We start from the raw sequence: 17300 nt of genomic DNA on the forward strand, positions 1-17300 counted from the left end.
AAAAAAAAAAATATACAAACACCCCCCCCCCCCCCCCCCCCCCCCCCCCCCAAAAAAAAAAAAAAAAGTTACTCAAGTAATCATAACTGGGTAGATGTAACTATAGCTACTATTGATCTCTGCTTTTAAGAAAGCCTCACTTCAAAAATCCTGAACCATCCTACTAAGAGTAATGTGGTGTTTGTTTTAAACTTTTTTATATTGATACAAGTCTTATTAAAGTGAATTTTACATTTTTAAAGCAAGACGTTCAGGATACAGCTAAGAATTAAAGAATCCACCATGTATTTCTTATTTGCCTTAATATTTAAGGTCAAGCCAGGTCTTTAACTGTTTTTAGTTAATATTAAAAAAAAAAAAAAAAAAGATTAAACTTACCATTTGACAGCTGCGTGAACTTCCTCAACTCTGCCTAGGACCTCCATGATGCTCCCTGTGAGTCCAACTTCACCAGTGCCACTTGAATCCAACACTCTCATCTCTTCTGTCTCTAACAGACATGAAAATGCATGATGGTGAACTGTTGTGAGATTATTTACAATAGAAACTGCCTAATGTTTGGGCATAAACAATATCAGGTATTTGATGCTTTCCTGGCTTTGGTTTGTAAAGATGCTTCCCCTCCCACCCTAATTTGCTCTGTGATTTATCTGCATGCTACCTCAGTTCACCGCCTTGCAGTGGATCTATAATAATTCAGAGATATGCATGCTTAAAAACGGCAGAACTCACCCGAGTTCCAGTCCGTATCCTGTCTGCAATTGCAGCATCATTTTGTTGTACGTTCCTGTGCATGCATACATCTACACATACTCGCAGGTAACAAACTGTCCACTATTTATTATGTGTGATATTGTTATTTGTTACTGTAGCGTGAATTCATTGCACTCTATTTTTTGTATATTTGCTATATTGTGAATATCATACAGTCTGACACAGGAAGAAAAAAAAAAGAACTATAAATAAATTAACTCATTCAAAATTGCTGCATTTAAAGTCCATTTGTAAACTCAAATTAGTGTCAAGTTTGTTCTGTAATTAGAGGTCAGTTGCTTTTATCAACAGAATGGGCAGAATTTGGACAAGAGCAGAAATCCACATAGGGGACCAAATAACTGATTGAGTTTGTGGGACAAAAACATGTAGCCGGTAATATGGGGTGCTAAGATACAATTAATTAAAATAACTGGCGATATAATCACATTATTTACTTCACTACACGTTACAATTTACAAAATGATTGCACAATCACAACAGTGAATCCCACTGGCTATGGTTTAAAACATTTTAGTTGACAGGCTATTATCGATACCAACAGCTTCCCATAGAGGAGGATCAGGGCGCCAGCATCAGATTTAACACAGCCTTTAAACACACACACACACACCCACACACACACACCATAAATAGTTGATTCACAAAGATGTGCTCACATTAATCTCACTGCGTGCTCAGGTGGGGGCGCAAATATAACATCATAGCAGGGCAATTTTTTGAGCAAAACAGTGGGAAAAGTGAGGGTGTAAAAACACCCACATCCCCCAAGGAAGCGCTGCTCTCAGAGCTGGCCAGAGGAACAAGCAAACAAAGCCACTTCTTTAGGCATCCATGTCAGCAGGGGGAGCCAACGCGCACTTGAAGCCTCACACAGCTTATACTTCTTATTGAGTTACCTTGGATTTAAATTAAAATTGCCAACAAATGCTCATTTCTGTCAAAAACCTTTGTGTGTTTTTGGGTAACATTTGTTAGCGAGAACAAGAAGTGGGCTGGTTCCCAGCATCAAGCTGCTACAAAGTTTCTTCTACTCCATAAAAGTTCCCCGTCATTCATTTTCTAGTTTGTCCTTTTAATGAGATGGCTGTAGACTAGTAAACAGTACACTTCCCTTCCCCCACATGTTGCTAGCTTGATGAAAGGAGCCCATCACGCTTTTCCTCAACAAAGAAGAAAGACTTCTTGATGGTAAAAATGTGTTGTGGAAACCCGAGGAGCAGAATCCACCACTCTTGTCCAAGATAACTCGTGATAATAAATGTACAGCAATATTTTAGTAGCAAAACGTTGCTTTTATATCTCAACTAAAATTAATTTGATGTTACAAGTTTTAATGTTTGTGCTAATATCACAATACTTTGAAATTCAAACTCAAAGTCACATAGAAAATCTCACACCAGCTTGTGATCATTGTGAACTTTCGCCCAGCACTACAGCGTGACTAAAGTTTCCAGGATATCATCACAGATCAGTTTAGTAAGACCCCAAAATGATATTTATTAACAAAACATGATCACAAACATTCTTGGTCCAAACATTGATTAAGTTAAATTAAAACTTGAGTTAACTTATCTCAGTTTTACCTTCTCAGACTTTCAGAAACAAACCTGCTTGTCAGAAGCAGATTTCTTGAAGGTGCCCGAACATAACTGTCATACAATATTCAGGGAAAAGATCATCACTTAAACTAACACTGCATAATCAAGTTACTTCAAGTTGAGTTATGATAAGGCGTTGAAACAGACACACACACACACTTCAAACTCCCCCATCTTAAACCCCTCCCTAACCTCCCAAGATCTGGTCGGGTTGCACAAGAATAAGACACAATTATTAACTTCGGTACCAACATCAAAACATCAAAATATGCAACGTTCTACTTTGACTTTTCATCTCAATTCCACATGTGAAAGCAATATTTTCTTCTGATTTCAAGACCATCATGCATCTACAGAGGAATCTGGCACTGGTTAATCTTTCTTTGACAATGTAGGTACAACAGGCACTTTATACCCATGGGTATTTTCTTTCTTTTTTTTTAAGAACTGTTGTAACAAATATTACCAGCATAAACATAAATTAACATTACCAGTTTATCTTGAAATTGTCCAGAAAACAGTTACTGTCAAGGAACTGGAAGGTTTGAAACATCTGCAAATAGTTTTCTTTCGTAAAATTATTTCACGTAGAAAACAGTCCGATGTCCAACCCAAGACAGTAATTGAGCCCAGAAGAGGTAAAATACTAAAGTTAAATATTAGTTTGAAATATCTACAAATTAGTGGCTTGAACCTAAAACAGTACTGCCCCCTTTCTTCAAACTCACATCTTCCAGTCATATTTTTTAAGATCATTTAGAAATGTTTTAAAATAGCCCTTTAAAGGGTAAACCAGCAAAAACGAAAAAAAAAAAAAGTATCAAGTATCAACATAATCTGCCTAGTCCTCCATCTGAACTTTGGGTCCTCAAAAACAATTAACAGGGTCATTAATGAGCTGTTCACAACCACAGATTAAGCAACACAACATACACACACACACACAAAAAAAAAAAAAAAAAAATGAATGTTGGCATCGGTTTTAGTGTAAATGAAAGTAGAGTTTTTCTTTTCTTTTAAAGACACTGTGATACCAGCCCTCATGTTTAACCACAGTGCTTCACAAAAAAAAAGAAATTAAGAAAAAAGAAGAATTGAAATATGGTCCCTTAAGGAATGAGCAGTCCAACATCGAGCCCAAAACCAATTAGTTGAAATAAAGAGTGAGCCAGGACTCTTAAGACTGAGCTAGAGGGGAATTTCAAACGAAGACAGAGTTACCGGACGAGAAAAGGTGCACAAACGTCCAACAAGGTGCATTGCATCAGAAATGGGAGATTTTGGAAAAGGCAGAGTCTTGAGCTGGGATTTAAGACGTGTGGCACTGAACGCCCCCGGTGCTGGTGTAGTCGTCCTCATCCATGTAGTAGTACTGATGTCTGTGTCTTCTTCTGCTCTCCAAGTCACAGTCCTCCAGGTCAGCGTAGATGTAGAGGTCCTCGTCCATGCTGTCCGTCTGCTCTGTGTCTATCTTTCCGGGGAGGTAGCGCTCGAGCTCCTTCAGCTTGTGCTTGGGGAGGAAATTGGCTGGTGGGAACACCACCTAGTGGACATGAGCAGAGTGCTGACTCAGCTTGGCTGTATACACACACACTTTCTAGATTCGCTGTTTTGAGAACCTTTACAAAACAAAAACAAAACATTTTTCCCTTCTACATTGCAATTATGCTCTACTTTGCTCCCGTCTGTCACGTAAAATCCTGTGTGACTCAAACAGGAAGTCCTGTAGATATTTCCTCAGATGTGTCATCTTCACATGCATAAAATCCTGATTTATTCTTGTCCAGTCTATAGTGAAAAGGTGCAATGATTATGCAAACAGAGTAGTTCAAAACAGGGATATTATTAACTACTGCAACAGCTCGTCTGTGCTCAAGATCTGAGTATTGATTTACTTCACAAGTTGAGCCACTCATACCTTACCAGCGACGGTAATGCTAACTAAAGCTAGCTTAAACATTGTGGTTTGTCCCAGTTTGGTGAAGCCAATGGGTTTCTAATCCTACAGGGAGAATGAACACATGAAGCTCTGTCCAAAGATTTTAAACAAGAACAACTAACATAGCATATTTATGTGATTAGATGAACATAACATCTTTCTACTGACTGTGGGGAATGACTAATCATTACTGTTGTGATACTTGTGTTAGTTAAATATTAAGCCTGATGCTCTGGAAGAGCTGTGTCAGTCTGCTGTCAAGGAGCAGAAAGGATTAGTCTGCTTCTATTGAAGTGAAAATAAAATCCTACAGGTCTTACCGAAAAGTGAATAATAAGACGTCCTTTCTCAAAAGGTCTGCGATACATAGGCATCCCCTCGTTGAGGACACACTTGGTGTCTCCAGGCTTGATTAGTTCCCCTGTAGTTGGAAACAGAAGGAGATTGGCTATAGCAAACCTGACAGGATATTCCATCAAGAGCCTTTAATAAAACTCAGAAACAATAAATAAGCTTCTGCTGCTCTACTGCAGAAGATCAGGTGATTCACAGCTGGTTCCACATATATCCAGTCCAGTCTTGAATACTTTACAAACTAACAAAGGTTGATCAACTTAAACCCTTTAGAAACAACTAAATAAATTTGTAATATGTTTACCTGGACGAGCCGTAACGAGGAGAGTCCTGCTGTCCAGTGTTTGAACCGGCCTCTTAAAACCACACAAAGCCTCGACCAGCTGCAACTCCATCGACATGAGCAGGTCTTCTCCTCTCCTGAGGACAGAAACAAGTTCAGCAACTAAGGTCATTTCATTTTGACGTTTCTGAGCAGCCAACACATTAAAAGACAAAATAACATGTTACTATTCCTGGGGATTAGTAAGTGTCTCACTTATGTAGTTTTCAAATTTTGTACACGTATTGTTGTATCGCCTTATAATGTAAACCTTGCTAAGCTAATCTACAGTATCCAGAAAGACATGTCTGATCCTATTTTGTTTCGTACCTGGTGAAAAGTGCATGTTCCTGCTGGTCGAGGACGATTATGATATCACCTGGTTCCAGCCCTGGCTCCTGGTCCCCTTCACCATGAAAAACTATTTTCTGCCCATCTTTCATTCCTGTGAAAAACATCAGCTACCGAGTTCAATCGTCGGTCTCAGCAACTTTACAGCTTTTTTTTTTTTTTTGTTATATAAACAGACTCAATAAGTCACACCTTTGTCAACGTGAACCTCCAGAATCTTTTTCTGTCGCATGATCTTGCGTCCTGCGCATGTTTTGCAGCGGTCCTTCTGGCTGATTCGCTGTCCTTGTCCCTGACAGTTGTGGCACACGGTGGAAACCTGCTGCACCATACCTGGGAGCAACTGATGCATGCGTACCTGCACACCCGTACCATGGCAGGACATGCACATCTGTGCAGCTCCTTTACGACTTCCACGACCTGCCATGGAGAAAAAGGGGAAATAAATAAATAAATCATCAGCACTGTGGAAAAATATAGAATATAAGCACATTTTTGACATTGGATAGGAGTGGCATTTAAATAACCATGTATTTAAATGAATTTTGTGTGAATTTAAAACAAACAAGAAACACATTTTGTCACCGGCTTAAACGGTTGTTGCCATACTAATTGAATTCAACAGCATTTTGAACCTGCTCCAACGAAGAACTTTTTAAATAATTACTTGGTTTTGACATGTTGTGCAGCTGAGTAAGCCAGTGAGTCTCTGGTACAATCCACCTGTCAAACAGTTCACTTCCATCATTCCAGAAGCACACAGAGCAGCGAGGAGCTGGAGGAGGCCTCAACCTTTTCCTCAGATAACGACTCCTTTGTGTGTTTTTTAATGATTCGGCTGCTGAACACATCCCTGCTTTTTGATGTTTTCACAGATTCTCTGCCAAAGGTAAACCTCTGAGATGTGGTGGAAACTAAAGGTCATTCTGCATCAGAGAGATGACACAACTGTAGATGAAATATGGTTATTAACCTCACACACAGACACGCACCACATTTCATGAGCCTGTGAGTTATAAGCAGACGGAGAATCTGAAAAGGGCAGTTTGTGAAGGCGACTGTGTGAATGCTGATCCGCCGCAGCGTCAGAAAAAGGCTTTTATATAAAACTGGAGCTTCTAAGGATTTTTCTTTTTGTTATTAAATGACAATACCTAAATGTTATTTGCTCTGCTGGGTAAGGTATGCTCATGTCATCCACTAAGAATTATAAAATGATTTCTGGTGACAACACAATGTTTGTCTTATGAGATCGGGAAAAATGTTTAAGCATTAAATCAATATTTTTAAAAAAAAAAATCTAACTTGTAATTCCGAACTTCTTTAATCTTCATAAAATAATACTTTTAATATTATAGAAAAAAGGGGTTTTTATCTTGGTTGAGAGATTTGGAGTCTTGCCATGAAAATGTTAAGTTCATACCACATGTGGAACAGTGGATGAGTTTTTGACAATAACAATGACTGCTTTAGTTTTGACAGTAAACAAACACCATCATTCAATGAATAAAACCAACTACTTGCAAACCTCAGGACTTAAAACTGCAGAAGTGTTTACCTTCACATCTCTCACAGATGCAGTTCTTCTGTACAGAAAGTTTTCTTGTTGCGCCGTTGTAAAGATCCTCCAAGGTCACAGTGATTTGATGAACTATATTCTTTCCTGTGGTGAAATAAAACACACCACTGTTATACATTTCACAGGCTTTGGGTATATAAGATTCATAACAATAATGCACCTTAATATCTACATAAAAAGGCTTATTTTTGGGCAATAACTTGGAAAATATGTTTAGACAAAGTAGATACATCATCTAAAGATCTGTCACCAACCTTTGATTACTATCTGTTATTTATTGGATGCAAAATTCACTTTGCTCTTCAATCTTCTAGGCTCAGTTCACTAGACTGATATCTTGAAAAATCAAAAAAAAAAAAAAAAACACATCACAATTCTTAGATGATTCTGTTTAGCGAAGCTTCACAAAATATTTTATAGTGATAGTGTGTTGTAAGCCGATATCGGGGTCTCTACGCATCTTTATTATTCTAAACTTTCCAGGCACAAATTTACAGCATTCTCAATCAATTTTCAGCCCATTTTAATTGTATAAATTTGAACATTTAGTACAGATATACAGAAGCCATTTCAAATGTTGTTTGGTTTTATGTATATAAAATGCAACCACCAAGAAAAACTCGGTGCATAAGTAAGTGGAAGGGGAAAAAAAAAGGAGAGTAAGGAACAACTTTTCCTCATGTTTTTCCTAATTTATCTGCCAAGATTCATCCGACATCATGTTTTTCTACCAAACATCTATGAGTGAATGAATCCACTAGTGCTTCCCAGCATAGTGAAAACTGATGACTTGCGCAGCACCACCTTATTTTCATGTCAATATATCTTGAGAGGGGTTAATACCAGATGGAACACTTCAGAAAAATCTAGCTCCTGTTTCTCAACGTGACAAAGCAGCACGTTCAAACGTCCGGCAGGTTCGTCACTCGTCTTTCTTAATGTTCAGAAGGAAGAAAATATGACAGGCTTGAGAATTACTTATGAAAGCTAAAAATAAATCCTACAAGAAACTCTTTGAAGGCAACAGTGGCACTAACCTTCCTGTTCTGTCCTCTAGTGGCAAATGTTATGAACTACATTACATAAGAATCCTATCATTTGCCCACTTCTGCATACTTCCACTGTTACATATCAGCACCAACCACCTTTATCTGGCAGATACATTGACATTTTTATTTGTACTGCTCATTACTATAACTTTTTTTTTTTTTACATTTTATATAATTATGATACAATATTTTCCTTTCTCTTAATAGAAATTCTGATTTATATTATTTAGAAACACTACGCAGCATTCACTTCATGCCTTCAGGAGCCACTGTGAGCTTTTACAAACATTTGCTCTCACCTTTTCGTTCTCTGTGCATTCGACTACCTCCACCAAAAAATAGGTCAAAGATATCCATGGGAGACGTGAAACCGCCGCCACCACTGCCGCCGCCTGTTCCTCCTTCTTTTATAGCCTTTTCACCTCCACGGTCATACACCTCTCTCTTCTTGGCATCTGACAGAACCTCGTATGCCTGCGAGATCTGTTTGAACTTCAGGGTAAAAAATAAATAAAAAAATCAAGATTAGAAAACCGCCACAGCTTCTGTGGTTATTTGTAGCAATATCAAGGGGACAAACCTTTTCCCCTTCAGTAGGGTTTTTGTCAGGGTGATACTTCAAGGCTAATTTGCGATAGGCTTTTTTAAGTTCATCGGGAGTTGCATTGGGTTTCACACCAAGTGTGTCATAAAAGCCTGTTTCTTTCACCATCGTTGCCTCTGTCAGATGATCTTAAGAAACGGAAAGAAAGAAAAAGAAAAAGAAGGGTCTGAACCATATCTTAACGCACCCAATGAAACTAACTTTGCCAAAAATATATATATTTTGTCTGTCAGTGCATAGCAACATCACAATAAAAATTTTAAGAACATCTCAAATGACAATTTCTGCAAAAATTTAATTCTTGTCGCCAAAATTGAGTGTTTCTCTTCAGAACCTGACAAATTCAACTCTTCCAGCTCAGACAAAATACCCACATGCGACAGGCAATCCAGCACAAAGAGCACCTCGTCCCGTTCCAAGTGTTTTAAATGCTAGTAAACTCCACAGGGAGTGAAACAATGTGGGGCTTTTTTTTTTGGACACAACTTGCTATGAACATTTGAACTCTTGTCAGAAACTTCAACTGTTGTGTGAAATAACCAAGTTTAAGCCTTAAAACACATGCTTTCCTTCCCCCCTTTTATGCCAGTAGCTAAATCTCATATGAGTACCATTACACTGACACAAAACTGTTACCCTCAACAATCTCCTTAAAATTTGTTTTATTTATGTTACACTTTTAAGTCGATGTTGTGAACCATCCTATTATATGAATTAATAGTTAATAGGTATTGGTTATTTGAAAAGCCATAGCCAAATGACAACATACTGAAGAAAGGCAACTTGTTTTAATTTTCTCTGCCACTTCAGTAAATGAGGGAGAAAAAAAAACATACTTTATGGTAAGGAATGTGAAACTTAGGCTAAATAAAAGGACAGTTATTATGCACCTAAAAATCAAAATATTTATGTAAGTTTGTAGAAAAATCATGTAGCAGTACATAAGAAAGTTAGAAATTAAGCCTTTTCTTGGTAATGTTTCAGGGAATTTTAGCCTTAAAATGCCGTAACTTAACGTTTGCATACTTGAAGTCCTCCTTAGGTTTTTTATTTTATTTTACAGCACAACGCAAATAATCTCAACAACAAATTGATTTCCTTTTTTGTATTTTGGCAAGCGTTTGTTTATGACAGAATTCATTCATGAATGATTTGGTAGATATTGGTCGTTGTATTCATAAATCAACAAACGTCACATGTTTCGCGTTAAGCGATTTTTACCACACTGGTCTCTAGTCTTTAGGTTGAATATGGGTGCCAATTAAGGTTTAAGTTTCGATTCATAATAACAACATTGGTGAAACTAGTTTGGAGTATTTCCTAGATATAATACAGCTGTTTTTTGTTTTTAGAAGGATTCCTGGGCAATTACAATTGTTTTTTTACGATTGTATAAGACTTAATGTGTCTGAATATTAACCTTCCACACAATCGCAGGTTAAACCGCTGGTTGGATCGGCACATAAACTGAAACTGATGAGGCCCTTCGTAGCTAATTTAGCTACTTGACCAGGTCAAATCTAAACTGCTAGGTAGGATGACCCTCTAGCCTTTGGCCAAGCTAAGCACAGCTGACAGTGACAGAAATAAAACGTGTGATAATAACTGTTTTCCAACCTTAAATGAAGACAACAAGCAGCAGCCTCACAGAAAGCCTTTCTTCCAGAATCTTCTGACCCGCGTGCCAAGCGAAAACACACCAGCCCCGTTCACGTTATAATCTCGCGAGACGTTTGTCCAGTCATCACCAAGCGGGGACTGCAAGGGATATCTTGCTAATGGTAAAAAATATTTTAAAAATTATAAAATGCCTATTTGCTGGCTTGTCAGTGAAGAGGGTACCCATAAACCAATCCAGTTACCTCATTTACGTGCGGTTGTTGTTGGGCGAGGTCCAGAAACGACAATTAAAGACAAGAAATGCTCTCGGCAGCAAGGTACCCAACATCAGTTTGTATGCTAACATGAGTATGCTAACCTAATCTAATACATACTGCTTTTTTACATTACTTTTAGAATGCTACTTACTCGATGAAATGATAAAAATGTTGGTGTTGCTATATTTAGTATAATAAAAAGTTGTGCAAAACTAGTAACAATCACTGCCAGGTTCTTGGGTCAGTAATAAAATCCTATAACAGCATAGTGGGCAACAGGTAAATGGGTGGTGGTGGAAATATTTTTAAGAAAATGTTGTTTCCTTTATTTATGTCTATTGGCTCTCATGCATTTCACATGTTAAGGTGAAAAGACCTAAAAAGGGAGGACCTTTTTACTCCCACCTTTTTAGGGAGGAGTGTGACTGTTTTAGGGATTGTATTGCTGTATTTATATTTTGCTTCTATCAAGAGTCATAATCTCTGATAACTTCAAACAACTTTTTGCTGGAGTTGGAGTCACATAACTATATTTCATTAAAGTGGACTGGAATTGGATTAGACATCATCTCCCAACAATTATCCACTGTCAAGGTGGGTTTTAAATGTTCTGTAGAAAATGGCTCCTTTGTATATTTTTCAAGTCAAGTAGAAAAAGTACAAAATGTGACTGGGGAAAATGACCAGCACCTATATTATGTTTTGTGAAGGTATAGTGATAATAATGTAAAAACACTTTCTCTAATTGAGCTTTGCCTAAATGACTGCTATCCCTTCCTTCCCAGTTGAACTGAAAGCTGAGTGCAACAAAGGTTATGTCAAAGTTAAGCAGGTAAGACTGCAAAATTTTGATGAATCACTTTTGCTGAAGCATTTTTTGGATTAAAATTTCTTTACTGCTTATGAACTAATTCTGACTTTCATGACTTTTTTTCTTTTTTAAAGCTGGGCTTAAACCCCACCTCAGTAGACTGTGTGGTGGTGGGGAAAGGCAATGAGGTCAGAATAAAACCTGGACAGAAGCTCCATGTTGTCAATCAACTTTACCCGTACACCATACAGTTCAAAGAAGATCTCACTGGGCACCACAGCAGCATCAAAAGTCCAAGAGAGCAAACATCGGAGAACAGTGACAGCCAGAAAAATGTTCAAACTCTAAAAGCTCCAAAACAGAAAACAAATGGCTCTCCATCAGTGTGTCATGGAGAAAACACACAAAAAAGTGTGAGGAAAAATATGTCCCTGTGCTTAAGATGCTTGTTTTATTATTATTTTGATTGTGTTGCAGTCTGCTGAACATCTAACAATTTGAAAAATGTTGATTCCTCATCTGTTGTAGGAAAATGTCGGACATTGGAGCCAAGGTCTGAAGACTTCAATGCAAGACCCTCAGATGCAGGTCGGTGCCTTACAAAAATGATGTGAAACCTCTGTCATGCTCTCCCCACAGCCTAATTTGTACACTGATGTGAACCTTTTTCTACTTTTCAGGTTTACAAGGATGATAAGGTTGTTGTGATTACAGACAAATACCCCAAAGCTCGCTACCACTGGTTAGTCCTTCCCTGGCAGTCGATTCCCAGCCTGAAGGCTTTACGTGGAGAGCACTGTGATCTTCTGAGACACATGCAGCAGGTTGCTGACCGCATGATCCAGCAATGCCCAGATGCCAGCACACTGCGGTTCCGGTCAGGTTACCACGCTATCCCAAGTATGAGGTAAGGCAAAGGCTGTTTTATTACTGCTGTTACCTGGCAATGTGACTGTTGTTAGTAAAAACCTGAACAGCTAATGACTGTTTTTTTTTCAGTCATTAGCTGTTAACTTACATGATATTGGCTTCATATTTTTAAATAAACTTGTAACATCTACTGGAATACAGCATGTCTCTCCACCTTTCCAAACAGTGTTCTGTTTCTACACTTGCATTTTTTTAAATCTTTTAATGTCTTTTTAGTTTATTATATCAGGAAAATATATATATGTCATGTTGGTCATGAAAAGACCAACTTGTTCATCTTCACAAAGGATATTTATGTTAATGACTGATCTGATAGCACAGATAAAGACATACTTATTTACTTTTACAGTCACATCCACCTCCATGTAATCAGCCAGGACTTTGACTCTCCCTGCTTGAAGAACAAGAAGCACTGGAACTCTTTTACAACAGAATACTTCATCGATTCTGATGGTGGGACTACATTTATGTCTGTTACCATTTTCTGCGTATTTCACTGTATTTAATAGCATAACTACAGTATTTCAAAGAATGCGTAATCTGTTTTATTTTTCCCCCCAACAGATGTTATTCAGATGCTTGAAGCAAGTGGAAAAGTCACTGTTAAAGAAGGTTCCAGTGAATTGTTGAAACTACCTCTCTGCTGCCATGTGTGCCACAAAGAGCTTCCTACAATACCTTCTCTGAAGGAACACTTGAAATCTCACTTTCCCAGATAATTATGTGACCTTAACAGAGAAGTAAACACATTTAATGGTGTTTAGCATATTTTTCTAAAATGTTGTTTTGCATGAAGTGTTGTAATTATGCAAGTTGAAAACTTGTCACTTGTTTTGTACATTTTTGAAAATGTCAACGTCGATATGCTTGTCCAGAGTGCATTTGTCAGTCCTAAGTCAAATGTTGATCCACTCTAACTTTATATTTGTTTGTACACTTCAATTTCAAATAGGTTTAGTTACTCATTCTGATGCAATAAATGTTTTCTAGAAACTATACACTTTTCTTCAACTCCTTTATTATATTCTGAAAGAAAACAATTTTATGCCATACTTAAGTTCTGACCATTTAAAATGGTTTAGGTACATAGTTAACTTGCTGTTTTTCACTGAAAATCTAAAAAAGTATATGCTGTGCTTTTAAAAATTACATTTAATATCAGATAATGATAGAACTATGAAGAGGTGCTTTATTAATATTCAGAATGTATGCATTCAGTACAATTTGGCTTTACTTCACTTATTTACTTTACAGCCATCACAAAAATTGAGTGATTTCCAATTTGACTACTTACTCACCAAGTTTAATCCAATAGGATAATTTAGCCTTAACTGTAAGTAATGATCACATACTGGAGCTTTATTCTTCTTACTATTATAACTAATGATTCTATCTTTATGTGCTTAATCCTGTTTTGGAGGTGCTGTGGATTGAAGTGGGCTTTTAAACCCAGACGACTACTTGATTGGAGAGTGAACAGAACCTTGCTAAAGAATATGACTGAATTAAGAAGTCAAAATAACACTATCCCTAAACTCGCATTTACATACATAATTTCTTGAAATATTATTCTAAATTTAGGATCTAGTTGAGCAAGACAGCTACATTCCCGTTTCAAAGGGAAACAGAATAAACGTGCCATTGTCGCCCTCTAGTGGTAATATTTCCAAACAGCAGTTTCAGGGAAAAATGGTACAGACCGTAGCCAGAAGTTTCTGAAGTTTCTTTGACCATTGCGTCACTCTGTGAATTCAACATAAATGAAAATGACAAGATGCATTTTAAAAAAGGAAAAGTTGTGGCTGGCCCGTACGGGGATCGAACCCGCGACCTTGGCGTTATTAGCACCACGCTCTAACCAACTGAGCTAACCGGCCATGTGTTGTCGTCCTCAAATATGTATTTAAGTAGCTTAATGCCGTGGGATCTCGTTGAAGTTGGTACACAAAGAGATGATACGAGATACAGCTGGTAGAAAACCGTTTAGGTTGCAACAGATATGGGGCTGGGCTGAAGGGTCACCTTCCAGCTGGACTACAGCTCTAAACACACCTGAAACTAACTTCACTGCGGTGGAGCTAAGTGCAAATGGATGTCACACTTTTCAAATTGTCTTTAAGACAAATTAGAGACATACCCAGATCTCATTTCATTTTACTTCAAAATGATCCATTGATATGTGTTGCCCAGTGACATATATTTTAAGTCAGATAAATTGACGTTTGTGGCTATTGTAAACGTATTCAAGGGATATCAAAACCTTTGCAATGACCTGTAGAATAGTCTTTTTATGCGGCTACATGAAAGCTTTATCACAAAGCTTAGCACAGTTTTCTTTTAGCAGCCATTGTTTTGCATGTAAATAAGTGAAAACAATACAGTATGTTCCTAAAGAATTTATTAGACAAAAACATTGTAGCATATTTTCTGAATTTCTTGACTAATGGACAAAAAAGATCTCTATTTCAATAAATGCAAGATCCTGTGCACTGATACATCGTCTCTGTGTAAGTGTAATAGAGTGCAGGTCTAATTGCCAGCACAACAGTGCTGAATACAATGGTTATATTCATTTTATTTCTCACATGTTATCAAAGCAAAGTATATGTGTAGGTTATATTACCACAGTATTTTTATTTTTATTTTTTTACACTTAGTGAATCAGGTCGCATTATAGCAGAATCAATGTTCAGAGTTGAACATTCGTTAGTCTTTAAGCTGGTCATTAAATAAAACTCTGATATGACAATCACAGAGGTTGCATTTCATCATCTTCTGAGCCTCAGTTCCCTCTCATCCTCGTCCGGCACCAGCAGGTGCTCACCTGGCGAATGAGCATCATCTCCTATACTCTGCAGAAAGTACTCCTCACTTTCACAGCTCTGCGTACTATTCACACAGTTTTTGGCCCTGACTTGTGCCAGCTCGGCGCTGTCACTGGCGTTGCTGTCTTCCGTGCTCTTGCTGGCAGTGCTGCTGTCGTTGCTGTCGCTTGTCTCCTGGCTCTCCTGGCTTTCACTGCTGCTGCTGCTGTCAGTGCTGTCGCTCGCAGCAGCTGAAACATCGCTGCTGTCACTGGCGTCTGCGCTGTCGCTGGTGGTGTCGCTGCCGTCGGTGGACTGTCCCAGCAGAGGTTGCTTGGTGCGGATCTGAACTTTCATGGTGTGAGTTGGCCGTTTACCGCTCAGCTCATTGTCCAGGAGACCTGGGTGACCTGTGACCTCTGTGCTTGTGTTGTCTTCTCCACTCGCTCCTTCGATGATACTTGGGAACACTCTCACCCAACTCTGTTGCAGGGTTTAAAGGAAGCCCAGGTTTACATCGGTGCAATTATGGTTTAGTTCAAAATCAAGAACGTAAAATATGTTTCCTACAACCTTCCGAACATTCTCCTCGCTGCCCATGCTGTTGTCTTTGGTTTCAGCCATGGAGTCCATCTGAGCAGAGATTATGAAATGTATGAGTCATTGACAGCTATGGAGAAGATTTAGTGAGCGACCATTTTTCTTTGTCCCCTACCCCGTCGCTCTCATCCGACTGACTGTCGCTCTCCTCTGACGTCTGTTTTTGAAGACACAGTTTTAGGCAGTCAGCACAAAGTTTTATAGCAATGCTGCAAAACTGACATCATATTTGTGTTTCATTGTGTTTCTATGAATCGCAGTGTCTTGCAAAAGTATTCCTTGAACTTCTTTATATTTTGTTACATTCAAAAAACTTCAATGTATTTTTTTGGCTTTGATGTGATAGATTAACATAAACTAGGACATAATTATCAAATGGAAGAAAAATTATGGAAAGAGTTATTGCCATTCTTCTCCATTGTCCCCTAGCTTTTCATACCCCAAAATAAAATTTTGTGCAACCAAACAGCCTTCATTATGCACTTAAACAGTAAATAGCACAGACCAGTGAGTAACTTACTCTCAGAGCTGTTTTGTGAAGGCTGTGGGTGTTGGTTAGCAAACTGTATTATGCATGACAAGGAGCACACCGATAAATGAGGAATAAAGTTATGGAGAAGTTTAAAGTTGTGTGGTTCAAAAGAAACACACGCAATAATGTCCTGCTTTTTATTTGTCTGTCATATCAAATCAAAAAAAGAAAGAAAGAAAAAAACCCTGACAAAATGTATGTTGTTTGAAATCTTTTGCAAGATTCTTTATATAGTTTCATTTGTTGTTTCTCTGGCTCATTTACCAAGATTTGAGGTATGCACTTTTCTTTTAACTCTAAATGTATGAAACCTAGACAACATTGAGGGAATGGATGACAGTGAATATGAATGATTGACCAACACACCTTGTCCTCTGAAGTGGATTCTACTGATTCAGATTCTGAACTCTGTTTACAAATAAAAGGACACATTTATAGCACATCATTTCAAAAATGTTTTAGAGTTATGTGGCATCAATTATCCAAAATATACTTTCTTCATGGATCAAGCACAATTCTGAATTTCAAAATGTCTCACCTGGTTGGAGGTGTTTTCCTCAGAGCTCTGTATCCCAAAGAGCAAAAACAGACAGTCACATTTAACTAAAATGTGACAATGTTTTTTGTGAACTTATACAAGTATATAAAATACATATATATATATTTACCTGAAGCTCTGATGTGTTATTTTCAGAAGATTCTAAAACTGACAAACTTTCAGTCTGGAAAAGAAAAAAAAAAAAGAGGAAGAAACCTATATGAGCACACACCCCAGTAGTTTTAATTAGATTTAATTACACATCATGACTGCAATATCAACAACCAAAACATTCATTAAAAACCTCCTTCTTGACAAGCTCAGGCAGAGCTATTGCTGCATAAATGCGTGGAGACAGATATGTATCCTTGTAAACAATATAATGTCAGCAGTGGGAATTGTCTTGAGGTCTGTACCACACCTATTGTTAGGCTTGCCGCTGACTCCGTCAAAGAAGCATTTTTATGCCCATTAAGATAAGTTGTTCACAGCACCGTTAACACACAATTCTGGTTAAATGTGTGCATGGAAAAGTATTCCTGCTTCAGGATGCTTTTTTAGGCATGAAGAGAGTTCTCAAAAGTGGAAAAAGTATTGTTAGTATCACCCTGGATTTTGTGGGTGGAGCTTAATGA

The 17300-nt window shown here is 37.9% G+C and overlaps 3 protein-coding genes and 1 non-coding gene across 6 annotated transcripts; 1 reads left to right on the plus strand and 3 right to left on the minus strand.

Annotated features, from left to right (window-relative positions):
- Window positions 1-3339: 3339 nt before the first annotated feature.
- Window positions 3340-10286, minus strand: LOC106943048 (dnaJ homolog subfamily A member 1-like). Of its 2 annotated transcripts, none has more exons than XM_015026390.1 (9): window positions 10191-10286; window positions 8550-8701; window positions 8269-8461; window positions 6900-7004; window positions 5534-5761; window positions 5321-5435; window positions 4973-5088; window positions 4635-4735; window positions 3340-3918 (listed from the first exon to the last, which is right to left on the minus strand). In XM_015026390.1, the coding sequence occupies exons 2-9, from the start codon at window positions 8679-8681 to the stop codon at window positions 3685-3687; spliced, it is 1224 nt and encodes a 407-aa protein (XP_014881876.1). In that variant the 5' UTR covers window positions 8682-8701; window positions 10191-10286; the 3' UTR covers window positions 3340-3684. The 2 variants fall into 2 exon arrangements, with proteins under 2 accessions (XP_014881876.1, XP_014881877.1); XM_015026391.1 differs by having other exon boundaries at window positions 8550-8710; window positions 10191-10285.
- Window positions 7333-13187, plus strand: LOC106943049 (aprataxin-like). Of its 2 annotated transcripts, XM_015026393.1 has the most exons (8): window positions 7333-7339; window positions 10315-10510; window positions 11236-11282; window positions 11396-11674; window positions 11790-11849; window positions 11942-12168; window positions 12541-12644; window positions 12756-13187. In XM_015026393.1, the coding sequence occupies exons 2-8, from the start codon at window positions 10381-10383 to the stop codon at window positions 12908-12910; spliced, it is 1002 nt and encodes a 333-aa protein (XP_014881879.1). In that variant the 5' UTR covers window positions 7333-7339; window positions 10315-10380; the 3' UTR covers window positions 12911-13187. The 2 variants fall into 2 exon arrangements, with proteins under 2 accessions (XP_014881879.1, XP_014881878.1); XM_015026392.1 differs by lacking the exon at window positions 7333-7339 and having other exon boundaries at window positions 10297-10510.
- An 807-nt stretch (window positions 13188-13994) lies between these two features.
- On the minus strand, window positions 13995-14068 carry trnai-aau (transfer RNA isoleucine (anticodon AAU)). The gene has a single exon. It is a non-coding gene; the product is annotated as a tRNA-Ile (tRNA).
- Window positions 14069-14571: 503 nt separating this feature from the next.
- Window positions 14572-16921, minus strand: LOC106943047 (dentin sialophosphoprotein-like; the record flags this gene model as incomplete). The annotated part of the gene is made up of 6 exons (XM_015026388.1): window positions 14572-15481; window positions 15569-15628; window positions 15711-15752; window positions 16494-16535; window positions 16666-16692; window positions 16796-16921. Coding segments are annotated over 6 exons (819 nt in total), but the record flags the coding sequence as incomplete, so codon positions are not given.
- Between the last annotated feature and the right edge of the window lie 379 nt (window positions 16922-17300).

The sequence above is a fragment of the Poecilia latipinna genome, unplaced genomic scaffold (genome assembly GCF_001443285.1).
Source record: "Poecilia latipinna isolate Pla-1442-1.1 unplaced genomic scaffold, P_latipinna-1.0 Scaffold4822, whole genome shotgun sequence".
Lineage (NCBI taxonomy): Eukaryota > Metazoa > Chordata > Actinopteri > Cyprinodontiformes > Poeciliidae > Poecilia > Poecilia latipinna.